This window comes from Lycium barbarum, chromosome 9, assembly GCF_019175385.1.
Source record: "Lycium barbarum isolate Lr01 chromosome 9, ASM1917538v2, whole genome shotgun sequence".
NCBI classification, from domain to species: Eukaryota; Viridiplantae; Streptophyta; class Magnoliopsida; order Solanales; family Solanaceae; genus Lycium; species Lycium barbarum.
The window spans coordinates 26477832-26492760 of NC_083345.1; the positions used below are offsets into that span (position 1 = coordinate 26477832).

Here is a 14929-nt window from a genome sequence, read left to right on the forward strand (position 1 = left end):
TTTATAAACTTTAAACACTTTTTTCAAACCCCAAACTCAAGGGATTAGCAAACTCCAAACTCAAATGGACTATTTAAGTAAAAGACCTTTTTTTTATTACGCAATTAGAGAATTTAAGAGGGCAAAAGAAGAGAGAAAGCAAGTTAAGGGGGCTAAGAACACCGCAAGAACTATTGTGGGTTAAAAGTAACAATTTATTTACTGAAAAATAAAAGGGAAGACTAGCGCTTTCTGGGCTGATATAATTTTTTCATTCTCTTCCTCTCTTTCAGTGTCTTCAATTTTTTCCAAAGGTAATTTCTTGTCTCAGTTTCTATATTAATCTTTTCTATTTTTACATTAGTTGATTTTGCTATCAATTAGATGTAATTTCCAAATTTCCTCGTGACATGTTAGTATCTTTAGTTTAATAGCATAAGATTCAAAAATCTTTTTTTTTTTTTTTCACTTTCTTGAACTCCGTGTCAAGTCAAAATGAGACAAACAAATTGAAACAGAGGGAGTATTTTATGTTACTCCTTGAACAGTAATGTAACTGCAATGATTTTCCAGTTGTTGTTGCATTTTCTGTGCAACAACTTGTTTACATTTCGTGCATATAAGTGTTATGGTCCATTGCAAGGTATGGGACTTGAGCCTCACATCGGAATTGCAATGTGCTTTTAGGGTGTGGTTCTCCCTAGGTTGTATCAATAAGTGATGCCATGTTACTCCATTTGATTAAAGATTACATACTATGAAAATTACTTTAGTGCACTTGGGTGCTTAGATAGGAAAATATATCACATCAGTTTTTGTGTGGAAGGGGATTCCAGTTCAATGAATGGACTAATAATCTCTGCTTAACTGCCAATTGCCAACCGGTACGAGACAGAGTTAAGGACAAGGAAGTTGTTTTTAAATGTAAAGTAGCATCGGGATAAAATATTGCATCATCGTTGTATGATCATAAGAATATCACTGCATAGGGAGTTCAGAAAATTCAACGGAAAGAATCTTCTCTCCTTTCATTGACTGCAAGGCGTAATACTTAGAATCCTTTTATAACTTATAGAAATATGTTTATTTTGCGAAAGCCATTTACGACATAAGATAAACCAGCAGAGAAGGATGGTGCATTTCACTTGTTTGCAATTTTCCTATTGGATCACATAATGCCCTTCTACCTCGACCTTGTATGTTAACAACAACAACGTACCCAGTGTAATCCCACAAAGTGGGGTCTGGGGAGGGTAAGATGTACGTGGACCTTACCCCTACCTTTGTGGGGCAGAGAGGTTGTTTCCAATAGACCCTCAGCTCGAAAGAAAAGAAAAGAATTTGAAGCAAAGTATCAAGTAAAATATGACAGCACAATAGCAAGATACAAGACAAATGAAACAAAAAATAATAATGCAACTACATGACCTCGTATGTTAAGTGCACTGAAATTGGTACTTTTCCATCCGTTAACAAGAGAAAAGGCAAGTAAGCTTTTCTTCACGTGGTTTTCTTTCATCATTAGTTGTCGTACCTTTTTTTAGTGTCTTGTGCTCCCTCTTCTATCCATGATAGTACATCACTAGAAATTGCTAGCTATAATATTCTGTTTAAAGATGCTTCTTAGTTTGTCTATTCCTTATTCATCTTTATAGCCGACAATTATTACGTGTTTCAGAAGCCTTTTCCTGTGTGTTTCTCTGCTAAAACTGAAAAGACGAAACAATAAGGAAAAACAAAATGCAGGAGAGAAGTTACTGGAATTTGTATGTTGGCAACGGAAGAAGATTAACATGAGTAAAATTGAAGTAAGCAAAATAAATAGCAAGATTAAGGGAAGTAATTAAAAAGATGGACCGATGCCATGAATACAATCAATTACTTCACCAAAAAAAAAAAAATTAAAAAAAAATAGAAAGATGGACCAAGCAGCTTCTCTGAGTAGCACTATGGTCTCATAACTGAGGAAGCTTCACATTGCCATTCAATATCTGTACTAGTAACTTCCAACGACGTTCTCTTACTGTTTACAATTAAAATAGATAAACGTGGCATCATGACATTAAAAAAGGGAACCTTTATAAAAGTTTAAGTTACATAAAGCTTGGTTTTGGGTACCCACCTATCTGTCTTTTGACCAATTTTGAGTCATAGTGGCTGGAGGCTGTTTTTCTTCACTTATTCAGGATCTATTGTGTTTTCTTTTGTGCATGTATAGTGCTTGAAGTAAAGCATATTCAATTCAAAGTTGCTGCATGACCTGAAGAAAAATCTAGTGGCTCACAATAAGAAAGCATACAACAGTGTAGGTGTTGTTACCATGCTGCTTAATTTCATATTTTTAATTAATTTTTTCAAACCGATGATTTCACTCAGATGTGTGGGTATATGGTTGTGTATTTTAGGCTGTGAGTTGCTTGAACGCCATCCATGCTTGTTGCAGCCCATTTGATGGATGGGTTATGTGTTTGATATCCTCTTCGGATAGGTAACAGTGACATTTATTCTCATGATGATTCGCTTTGTACCTTTTTTTGTTTTACCACTGGACTCTCCATATTTTTCTTACATTTTCCCATTTATTTATGTTCTTGGTGAGTACTGTTCAAAATATTACTTGTATGCACTTTTAGCTAGAAGTTCAACCTCTCTTTGGGTAGTGGAGACAAAGGCTTCCATTCTATTGATTTATATTGGGAATAGACAATATATTTACCAACTATTTATGCCTTAGTCCTGAACTAGTTGGATTGGCTATATGGATTCTTTATATTCATTTTGCTCTGTTTGGAACTGTTTTATTCTAATACTCAATAATTTTTCTTTTTAGAAATAGATGCTCCCTAAATCTTTCAAATTACATATGAATTCATAATATGAATATTTTATGTTGATCATCAACATAGGGCAATCCTTGGAACAACTATGCGGAAACTCACATAGATGGAGTATGGATATAGACAACACTTGCTAAACATTCTTTTGGGAATTGCATTAGTATGTCAAGTACTAGGACAAAATGATATAGATATTCCTTGAAATATATAGTAGACTTACTTAATGCTACATTGAAGTCATTTTCTTGGTGCAATATGCACTTCACAAAGTAAGATTTGAAATGATTTGGAATTAGCACATGATGATGGCATCAACCAAAATTCTATTAGTTTGTTTGCCTTCTTTAATGCATTGTTTTATCTAGGAGTTTGATGGTGTGATACTACATTTGGCTTAATTATTTTTCTTCCATAATTTGCATGCGTGTCTACTGAAGAACCATGCTGAATCAATATTTTATTGTGAAAAAAAGTGGTCCTTGATTTTAAAAAACACACCATCATAAAGTCTCAAAGTAAGAGAATTCTTTCTGTTAGATCTTCATAGTATAATTGGTTTTGTTGTTTGTTTTTTCAAATATAGATCGTAAAACTTCTTATTGACTCGAATGTTTAACAGTGTATAAGAGGGCTCTTTATATAAGACTTTTAGGTTACATAGGTGATCATTCTCTATGGCTAATAATGTAAGTCATGACAACAATTACGCCTTAAACTAAGTCATGACAACAATTACGCCTTAAACTAAGTCCATTATTTAAGTCGATAAGGGTAGAGGGGCGGGCTCACCATCCCCGATTTCCGGAGGCTGCAATTGGCCCAAATTGTTGGCTCTAGGCCAATTCTCGGTCATTGAAAAGAGATTCTCTACGTCTCTTACTGTCATAAGAATCTTTTTATAGATTAATAAGGCAAATAAATATTTTAATTAAATAAATAATATCCTAAGATATGCTATAGAGTATTCTATAGTATTTTCCTTACTCAAGTTCGATGAATCTTGACATATATGGTGAATCTGGACGTATACCCTCCTTTCGACAGATTGCATAATGACTTCTTCTGCTCTATTTCTCCTTGAGTAAGTTATCAAATCAGGTCTATCAAAACACCCAATAGTCTCCCAATGAATTCTTTCTCCAACTTCACTTTCCTTTGTGGTAGCGGTTTCAACAGGGGAACTTGGGAGAATCATCTCTTCTTTCTTATTGCTCTCCCCCTGAAAAGGTGATCGTGTAATAGCGAAATAGGGCTCCGACTCTCGAAAGGTAACATCCATGCTGACAAAGGATCTCCTGGAGGGAGGATGATAGCATTTGTACCCTTTATGTATAGGAGAAATCCCAATAAAGACACACTTAAGGGCTCTAGGATCAAGTTTCCCAGAATTTCTAGTGTGAACCAAGTAGACACACCCAAAAACCTGCGGAGGAACAGTATATTTATTCTCACCCTTTAAAGCCTCTAGGGGACTCTGAGAATTGAGGGTTTAAGTGACATTCTATTGATAAAATAGGCAACAACTAGAATGGCATCCCCCAGTAGGCTTTCGATAGATTCATGGTAAACATAGAGATCTTTCCAGTTTTAACAAATGCCTATTTGTCTTCTTAGCAACCCTATTTTGTGCACTAATGTAGATACAACTAGTTTGATGGATTATCCCATCCATATAAGCACCAAATCTTTTATCCATATATTCTGTGCCATTGTCAGTTCACAAGATTTTTATCTTATCCTCAAATTAAGTACAGATCATCATATGAAATGACTGAAAGCAAGAGAAAACCTCACTTTTGGCCTTTAAGAGATACACCCAACTTATCCTAGAGCAACAGTTAATAAAGGTAACAAACCATCATTTTCCAAACAGAGAAAAAATTTGACTAGGATCCCATACATCAGAATGAATAATCGTAAAAGAGTATTACTTGTATTATCACTCAGAGGTTAATAATTTCTAGTGCGTTTGGCATATTCACAAGCATCACAAAACAAAGAGTCAAGCTCAGTTTTGGAAAACACACTAGGACATAACTTCTTTAAAACAAAAAAGGATGGGTGCCCCAACCGACTACGCAACTGGACTATATTTTTCATTGACATCCTTATTTCCTCTAAAAAATGCTAGACCAGCGTCTGGAGTCCCATCGAACATGTATAAGCCATCATGCTATTCACCACTGCCAATCCTCTTTCTTGTTTGAAGACCCTTAAAAACACAATGATCAGGGAAGAACTTGATACTACAACTTAGTTCTTTAGTAATTGAACTAACTGATAACATGTTAACATGAAACTCAGGTACACGAAGAACAAATGATAAGGTAATATCAGGTGTACAAAGAGCAAAACCTGTTCCAAAGATGGGGAGTTAGAGAGCCACTGGCTATTCTTACATAATATCCGTTGGGACTAGGAGAGTAGTTTTGTAAAACTTAGAGGAGCGTCTCCTGTGTCTGTTCGCACCAGAAACAACAACCCAAGAATCAAGTTGAGCAGCTTAGGCACTACCTATTTGCACATAATTAGATGTGGCAACAAAAGTGAGTCAAGTTTGGTTAAGAGTCGGCAAGGATGCTGAATTTCATCGGAAGACAGTTTCTCCTTAAGCTGTTTCCCCCATAGTATTAAATATTAATAGGACTCCAAATTAGAAAATATGATTTCCTAGTACTTTAGAAGGAAATTATCTTCAAATCAGTTCTCAGAGAAAAATAAAAAACTGGAAAAAATCGCCAGATAGATCTGTCTCGCCAGAAAACAAGCTCCGGTGATTAGAAAAAAAATCTGAAACTTGGTGGGTAGGCTCGGAATTGACAGACAACCCAAGCAGGTTTTGAAAAAATTCTGTCAAAAGTAGCCTTTGCGGACAACTTGAAGGAGGGAGAAAACCCAATCTCTTTTTGGAAGAAAAAAGAACCATAATGTTGTGAGGGATAAAAACGCACCTCAAAGGCAGCAATGACTCTGATACCATATAGAATTTGAGAAGAAGAAAAATGCTTCTTTTGTATTTCAGTATGTCTTTACATCCCATGAGAAGAAGTTTTTATACAAGTGAATCCTAACTGATTAAGGAAAGACAATCAATTACGATAAAGAAATATCTATTCCTATAATTACGCTGCGAAAAGGAAAAATAAAGTGTCCTAAAATCGTGCTAATTAATTAACACAATCAACATCTTGATTTTGATAGTGTTGCTTGGGTTGTGATAATTTTTTCTTGTTTTCTTTTTAATTGGTTTGTTAGATTAAAAAATAGATAGAGTTTGCAGAAGTTTTTGTTAGCGGTCAAGTGTTCTCTCCTATATGTTTTCTTCTTTTTGACCTTTGCATTTTCAGAATATAGAGAACATTACAGAAAAGAGGTCAGTACAAGCTTTAAATGTGGTGAAAGGTCAAATGCGCTGCACAGTTGGGGGTGAAGATATATTTCATGAAAGGGATATGAAGAGGCAAAAGAAACTAAATTATGGTTTGTCAGAGAGCTTAGAAAGTCATGGTCATATTCAACAAAGATATCCTAGTTCTGAAATTGTTGCTAATTCCAACTGCAATTTGGAGAATAAAATATGTGAATCTCCTTCTGTTGGTCAGCCAAAAGCAGTTACAGATCAACATCCTCTGAAAGAAAGCGTTTGTGCTTTCTGTCATTCACCTAAGACCACAGAGGTGAGTTTATCTGTGTTGTTTATGAAAGGAGAAACTTCAAGCTATCAGCTGCATGCGATTATTCTGGTGTTTTATATATTTTTCTTAATACTCTCTTCCACTGCTACTTATTTTTTGGTCCACATCCTTTGTTTATTTACACATGTTTATCTGGACATATTCTGCTATATTTAACCAATTCTTAATATTAACTTTTTCAGTTTCTGTTAAATATGTGCAGAGAACTGGACTGTTCATGTACTATGCAAATGGAAAGGAAGTGGTGGAAAATGTCACTTCTCTTCCCAAAGTCATATGTGTGCACAGTAAATGCATTGAATGGTAGGTGGTTTAAATCACTTAACTTGATATTCCAAACATAATATTGCTTTATAGTTATTTACCATTTCAGAAAATATTATAATGTTTTATGATTACGCAACTGATAAAGGGAAGCTTTAAGCGTGCAGTTGAGTGGCATCTCTATCCTGTGCAATCACTTCTTTTTCTTTATGTAGGTTGGATGAGATGGAACAAGTGCACTTTAAACACATTATGTGCTATGCTTGAATTATTTAGCTGTGATAGATGGTTATTGACAATTGGAGCTGGAGAGAAAAGGAGCCTTTTTTTGGGTCAATGATTTTTTTATTTATTTAACTGAAGTGTCAATAATACACATGCTAGCTCATTGGACTCTAGAGGTAGATCCTCAAAAATAACCAAGAGGAAACTATGGTCAGTTGGTCTGCTAAACAAAACAGAACCAAATCAACAAACAAGAAAAATAACTAAGCCTATCTAAACAAGTCATTCATTTACAATGCTTTTGTCCCACTATATGTAACAGTAGGACTATGTCTCCAATGATAACTTTGCTTTCTTCTGCCTTCGGGCTGAATGTACGACTGTTTCATTCTAACCAGATATGATAGACAGTGGCTGCAAATAGAAATCCCAAAATGAAATTCTTAGGTCTTCTAGTGTTCACCTTAACTGACAGCCACCCTACTGCAGCCTCCCGTGATCCGATCTGCCTATTGAGTCTCATCCAGTGTAGCAGAGGCTTCCAGATGTGCTGGAAATAAGAGCAATCAAAGGACATATGAGCATGAGTTTCCTCCACTGCAGATGCACAAAGAACACAATCCAAATGTGTTTAGTAACCTTTGATTGTAACAAATCAAACATCGTAATAATCTGTTGTGATTATCAGCTGTGTTTTTAGTGAATAATTCAGATAGGACATAACTTATTTAGAGCTAATCAGGTGTTGCCTGTAGGTTGTTCCTCTACAAGACTTGTACCTCCACTACTAAAGCATTATCTCATTCTTATGTTATATCATATTTCATTGATCCTTTGGCGTTCTGCAGTATTTCGTGAACCACACAATTATTTTTTAGTCGATCCAACTTAGGTTTGATACCTTTTCGGAACTTAATTTCATTGATTACAGGACACCTCAAGTATATTATGTTGGAGATATTATACAGAATTTGGACACCGAGGTGGCAAGAGCTGCAAAACTCAAATGTAGTAGTTGTGGCATGAAGGGTGCAGCACTTGGCTGCTATGTAAAGTCTTGCAGGAGGAGTTATCATGTGCCCTGTGCATTTGAAATCCAGGATTGCCGTTGGGATAGGGTAAGTAAATACAACTAACAAATTTATCCAATTGAGCACCGTAGAATTTGCATCTTCCTAGTTTCCCTAAAAGTCTACATCTTTAATTATAGGACGAGTTTGTCATGCTGTGCCCAATTCATAAATCTGTTAAATTTCCAAGTGAGAAGTCGAAGTCCAGAAAGCATGTCAGGAGGGAAGTGTATCCAGAGACTTCTCCACTGTAAGAAGAGTGTATATTATGGCATGTACTATTTTGTTTTCTATCACCTCTTAAATTTTAGGCAGTTGTTGAGAATAGGGCTGGGCATAAATACCGAAAACCGAAAAACCGAACCGAATTAATTCAGTTCTTCGGTTTCGGTTCTTCGGTTCGGTTTCGGTTTTATTTTTTCTAAAAATTCGGTGGTCGGTTCGGTTTTTGGGTCCCGGTTTTCGGTTTAACTGAAGAACTGAACTTGTATTACTTGAGTTCAAATAAACCGAACAATAAGGCAAAAACACTTAGCTTAGTGTTTAAAGACAGATCTTTGGACAGTCTTGTAACGTGTCGCACTTAATTCTTTCTGTGCCAATTTGAATAATTTTATTTAAGTTAGCGAGGTTAAATTGTTTAATCTCTTACTTTGAGATAGGTTTTCCGACTTATTAAATTGTTTAATAACACTTATCACAATTCAAGATTTGAAATAAAATAAAAAATAGTAAAGAAATCTATTTGAAGACCTATCTTGATCAGAATGTCTTTACAAAAACGCTAGAAATTTATTTGAAGGCATTCAGTTAACTTCTTTAAAAATAAAAATAAAAGATTTTTTCTGGTTGAGACTACTCAGGTAACCTGCTTGCGTCAATGTTGAGAAACTTGACCTGAGCTAAATAAGATCTGTCAAGGCATTTGCTGATAATTTCAAAGCACTTAACCTTTCTCTCAACATCTTAATGTAATTGCTTGATCTCTATTTCTCCAGTTCTACCTTATTGACTGGGTTTTAGTTAAAAAAGTAGAACATGTTTGCCTAAAGGTCTGTTCTTTTAGTTCCCCAGGAATATTTGGAGTCAGAATGATTTTTTTTTTTTTTTTTGATTAAGCACCGGGTGTCCGGGTCTCTTTGAGCCCCGACTAATCCCGGGGGTGCACAGGCCCTCGGCAAGGAGTTTCCCGCAAGTGCACCACGGTTAATTCAGGGTTTTACCCCAGTCCGATGGCCCTCAGAAATTGTTTGCACCCAGTGGGTTTCGAACTTGAGACCTTGAAGGGGAGCACCCCAAGGCTCAAGCCAATTACCACCAGGCCAACCCCTGAGGGTTAGTCAGAATGAATTTCTAGTTAACTTGAATTTAGTCTTGTCACTATATTGAAGGACAATTGCCATTAAAATTGAAGAAAAAAAAAAAAAACCGAAAACCGAACCGAACAAATATGGTTCGGTATTCGGTACACACTTTTAAAAAACCGAAGAACCGAATGCCCACCCCTAGTTGAGAATGATAGGAACATCATTATAGAAACCTTAAAATATGTGTGCTACTTTTTTTTTTTTTTTGAGAAGGTAACAGTTGTATGTATAGACGAAACCAGCTCATAGGTTGTGCTGAAAACCATATTTACATCAGGCAAAAGAAAACAACTGATCCAACATTCTAACAAGATCCTAGAATATCTACAATGGACTCAGTATCTTCTGGATATATCTGCTTACACCAAAAACAAAAAAGTCTAATGCAGTTCAGTTTGATCTTTTGTGCTTCATTACTGATGTCCTCAAAACACCTTGAATTCCTCTCTTTCCAAATTGTCCACCATATACAGGCTGGAACAACCCTCCATCTATCTCTGTCTGCAGCTCCTAATCCTGCGTCCTCCCAGCTATATAGTACTTGAGTAATCTTTTTAGGCATTACCCAAGCCAATCCCCTAAGGTTAACAAAAATCCTCCCACTCATCTCAAGCTCCTCGGTTTAGGTTTATTAATTTTGAAACTGGTGTACCTTCCTAATACCATCATTATTTATGCTGATTCTCTAGATATAAATCATGTACACTACTTTTGGTATACGGCTTATATACGGGGTTTCCCCAATTGTTAATAAAATTATTTACCTTATCAAAAATAAATAAATCATGTACACTACTATTTTTCCTGCATAAAAGGTTGTCTTGATATACAGATGTGTGATGATGATTGAATGACAAGAAGTGTTGGTATCTCTTGTCATAAAATTGTAGTGGATCCACAATTGTTGCTAGTTGGAAAGTTGAAGGTTTATTAATTTTGATTTTGAAACTGGTGTACCTTCCTAATACCATCATTATTTATGCTGATTCTCTAGATATAAATCATGTACACTACTTTTGGTATACGGCTTATATACGGGGTTTCCCCAATTGTTAATAAAATTATTTACCTTATCAAAAATAAATAAATCATGTACACTACTATTTTTCCTGCATAAAAGGTTGTCTTGATATACAGATGTGTGATGATGATTGAATGACAAGAAGTGTTGGTATCTCTTGTCATAAAATTGTAGTGGATCCACAATTGTTGCTAGTTGGAAAGTTGAAGGCGTACGGAACTGCTCGAGTTGTTGGTATATTTTTTTTTCTTTGGAGACCGGTAACATTTTATTCACAGAAGCACCAAGGCAGTGCAAGCCTATTTTACATTTTACAGAAGTCCTAGCATATCTACCAAAGATTCTGTATCTTCTACATGACTTTCTTTACACCAAAAATAGAGTAAGTGAACACAGTTCATCTTAACTTCCCAAAAAGGCTTGTGCTTATCTTCAAAAATTCTGTTGTTCCTTTCCTTCCAAACTGTCCACCATGTGCAAGCCGGTATTGGACTTCACCAAGATTTCTGCCTCACAATGCCACCATTGTTGTTCCAACACTCCAGAATCCCTACAGTGGTTGCTGGCATGGTCCAGTTCATTCCAACCAGGCTCAGAAAGAGTTGCCACAGCTGTGTTGTAAGAGCGCAATGAATAAAAAGATGACTGTTGGTTTCCAAAGCTCTGTCACACAACATACATCTTGAACATAAGTGAAAGCCTTCCTTTGCAACTTCTCTTGAGTAAGGCAAGCTCGTTTTGCCACCAGCCATGAAAAACAAATGACCTTGGAAGGAGCTTTTACTTTCCAAATTTCCTTCCATGGCCATCTATTTGTATGCTGACTTGAGAGTTGAGAATGAAAGTTTTGAGTAAGCAACTGTAAAGATCCCTTTACCACATTTCTTCCAGATTAAAGTATCATCATGCTCATTCAATCCTTAAAATTCCTCCGAGGTCCCAAAGAACTCAGCAACTCTCTCAAGTTCCCAGTCATTAAGTCCTCCGATAAGCAGGTTTATCTCATTTGATTGTCATGTGGAACCGAGGCTTGTTAAGGTATTAGTATATCTAATAGGAGTATCTTTACATACATATGCACACTAGAAGGCCAATGCTTATTCTTTTAGGTTATTAGTCTAGTTAAATTAACTGGGTAGTCTATATGATTAATCCATTAATGTAATATTGAGAAATTGTTGTTTTTTCTCTTTCTTCTAGACTTCGAATGATGTAATATTCTTGTCAAGAAGTTGGCTAGCATATCCATTGGAACATATTGGATCACAATGCTCTGTTACATAAAGATAGCCACAGAATATTGGGGTTTCTTAATTGAAAAGCTTCATATTGTTTCATGAAATACATAACAAAACTTGCCGTTTGTATACTTTTACACATTGATTTTTATTCTTTCATGTAAACCAAAGGGCAGTTGAGATATGCATAGTCATTAGAATGATGTAATATTCTAATGACTTCGAATGATGTAATATTCTTGTCAAGAAGTTGGCTAGCATATCCATTGGAACATATTGGATCACAATGCTCTGTTACATAAAGATAGCCACAGAATATTGGGGTTTCTTAATTGAAAAGCTTCATATTGTTTCATGAAATACATAACAAAACTTGCCGTTTGTATACTTTTACACATTGATTTTTATTCTTTCATGTAAACCAAAGGGCAGTTGAGATATGCATAGTCATTAGAATATGAGGGTAGTTGTCCTCATCTATAAGCAATTCCATAACTCCTTTTCCTTTTTGATCATTGTGCATGCAGAACCACCGAGCAATTGAGTTTTTGGGCAAGATCATCAGATGGACCCAAAGAATGGGTTCTTTCTGGGTCTGCTTTATCCTCAGGAGAGAAGGTTGGTTTATCCTTTCTGCATTGACAATATTCTCTGCTAGTTCTATCATATATCCCTTGTATCTGTTTTAAGACTCTTTGATCAGTGTCACAATCAAGTATGCAGTTACAAGTCACATGGAGAATTGCCACTGGCATGTTACCAGGCAAAAAAACCCTTTTTATATTTCAGCCCTCTGGTATACTAGAGTCAACTTATTATGGCCATGTATAGATGGTTTAACTCTCTGTTTGTCATCGCTAAGTTGATGTCTTAGTCCTGGTTGATGCAGGTCTTGAGAATAGCAACGTATGCAAGATCCACTTATTTTAGTATCTTTGCTTTTATTTGTTTACTTTTATGGTATTTGCACATTGGCCCATCTAAATGCCCTTTTATTTTGAGAAAATCCTTTCGAGTAAAACAAATCGGTAACTTCTTTTTGTTTGGAATTGTTAGCTGAAAGTGGTTCATTTCTAAAAGTATTAATCCCTTATTGTTTTCTGACGTTTTGCAGTATATGTTGGTGAAATTTGCTAATATGTGTGGTGCAACTGTTTGCAAGTTTTGGAAACCAAATGTCACGCATGTTGTTGCAACAATAGATGAAAAGGGTGCATGCACCAGAACAATGAAAGTTCTCATGGCGATTTTGAGTGGAAAATGGATTCTAACTATGGACTGTAAGCACTGTTTCCTTGTATCTAAAGTGTTTGTGGAATAGGTTTTTCAATTGGTTTTCCTTAACAAGGGCATTTTTAATCACTATTGAATCAAGAATTGTAATAAAGTAGAATGTGCGGGGATAAAAAAATAAGTTGCTTTGGTGTTGAGGGGAAGAGAAGAGAAACACCCGGTTACATGTTTGACTTCTGCAAAGCCGCTTTGATAGCATGGATTTTGTTTTTGGAAATAGTTTGCTTGGCTTGGGTCAATAGTTATTTAGTTGTCTAATGGAGAAGGATGATTATTTTATCTAAATTCCATTCTCCTACCATGGAACTTGTTAATTTGCAGGGGTAAAAGCTTGTATTGCAGCAAATGGCCCGGTAAATGAAGAACCATATGAAATAACTCTAGACAATTATGGTTGTTGTGGGGGCCCCAAAGCTGGAAGGCTGAGGGTCTCAACTGATGTAAGTGTTTGGTTATTGCAGGTGACCGAGAAACTTGTCCATTATATTCCTTATGAATAAGCTTCAAGGCTAAAAATCTTTTTTTTTTCCGTGGTTCCCAACTGAGGTGGCACGTACGAAAAAAAAATGTATCCAGTAAACAATTTTCTTTTATACTGCAGGCGCCAAAGCTTTTTGATGGTTTCAAGTTTTATTTGAGTGGAGATTTTATGCCAGCTTACAAAAGTGACTTATTAGATCTAGTTGAGAAGGCTGGAGGCACTATCATTCAGAGCAAGGAACAGTTGGTGCAGCAGACTCGCGCTGCACAGGACACTCAACCACCTTCTCTAGTTGTATACAACTGTGAACCCCCACAGGGTTGCATGTTTGAAGAAGAAAGCAGCATTTTACAACAAAGATTAGCTGAAGCTGAGGATCTAGCCAAGCAAATTGGTTGTCAAGCCATTCAACATACTTGGATTCTGGAATCTATTGCTGCATGTAAATTAGTACCTTTTTGCTGATGAGCGGCTGCGGCAAGTTTTTTGTGCAACTGAGATACTATAACTTGTGGTAGAAGAGTCCTGCTAAATGACTGTTTGTGTAATAGATGAGAGCAAAGCATATCTGTTGTTTGTAATAAGTAGTTGTACATTCTCTGCACCAGGGAAATATTGTTGAATCTTAAAAGCCAAATGCCCTTCCAAGATTTTGTGTATAAATGTGACATACTGAAAAGGAATCCATAATTTGATGAAATAGAGAGATAACTAACTTGGTTCTAAAGTTTCATAGTTTTGTATCACACGATAGTAGTATAAGGACAATTGGTTTGATGGATTATCCCGTAAATAAGCACCAAAATTTTCATTCATGTATTTTGTGCCATTCAAGATGAACTCTTTCCATGCCAACAATAATAGTACTAAACTTTCAAAAGAAGAGAGATGAGATCAAGCTTTGAAGCTGGTAGTTGAAAGAAAGCTGTTCGTGAATGTCAGACCAGAGCATAAGGAAGGAAGCTCACTCAGAAGCGAATTCCGACTACTATTTTAGAGTACCGAAGCTCAATGGCATTGATCACACTTACGGCCAGAAGAAAGAAAATACCTAGCGCCCCGGTCCCTCCATTGACTGACTGGCTTAGAGGGCATTCCGCACAATGACTAGTGCAATTCGCGCATCTGTCGGTAGAGGGTTCAGATAAAGTAAGTAGCTCGCAAAGAGGGAGTTCCCTAGCTGGTACCAATAGATAGAGCTATGGAAACTAAACTTTTTCTCAATAACGCTGGGCCAAGTAGCGACACTTCACCCAGATTCGATCATCACGTCAACTTGCTTTATTCAACAAAGTGATCAAGCTTCTTAGCCACCGGGGACCGGCCTCGTGAACGCATTCGCTAAAGGCACTACTGGCCGGCTTTCTCAATCTTCAATCTAACTTCCGAAATAGAATAAGCCCACTTGACGAGATTAGATCTAATTCTCTTTCGAACATTTTTGGATTGACAGGAAGCA

The 14929-nt window shown here is 36.2% G+C and overlaps 1 protein-coding gene across 2 annotated transcripts; it reads left to right on the top strand.

Annotated features, from left to right (window-relative positions):
• Positions 1–130: 130 nt before the first annotated feature.
• On the top strand, positions 131–14197 carry LOC132610669 (BRCA1-associated RING domain protein 1-like). Of its 2 annotated transcripts, XM_060325000.1 has the most exons (11): positions 132–293; positions 2198–2284; positions 2385–2467; positions 6164–6493; positions 6714–6814; positions 7932–8118; positions 8211–8320; positions 12224–12314; positions 12811–12976; positions 13311–13429; positions 13591–14197. In XM_060325000.1, the coding sequence occupies exons 4-11, from the start codon at positions 6224–6226 to the stop codon at positions 13933–13935; spliced, it is 1389 nt and encodes a 462-aa protein (XP_060180983.1). In that variant the 5' UTR covers positions 132–293; positions 2198–2284; positions 2385–2467; positions 6164–6223; the 3' UTR covers positions 13936–14197. The 2 variants fall into 2 exon arrangements, with proteins under 2 accessions (XP_060180984.1, XP_060180983.1); XM_060325001.1 differs by lacking the exons at positions 2198–2284; positions 2385–2467 and having other exon boundaries at positions 131–293.
• The last annotated feature ends 732 nt before the right edge of the window (positions 14198–14929 follow it).

Coding starts and splice junctions, on each gene's coding strand:
- LOC132610669 (XM_060325001.1), top strand. CDS start 6,224: ATGCGCTGCACAGTTGGGGGTGAAGATATATTTCATGAAAGGGATATG. Junction 6,815..7,931: donor CACAGTAAATGCATTGAATG/GTAGGTGGTTTA, acceptor CATTGATTACAG/GACACCTCAAGTATATTATG. Junction 8,119..8,210: donor AGGATTGCCGTTGGGATAGG/GTAAGTAAATAC, acceptor CTTTAATTATAG/GACGAGTTTGTCATGCTGTG.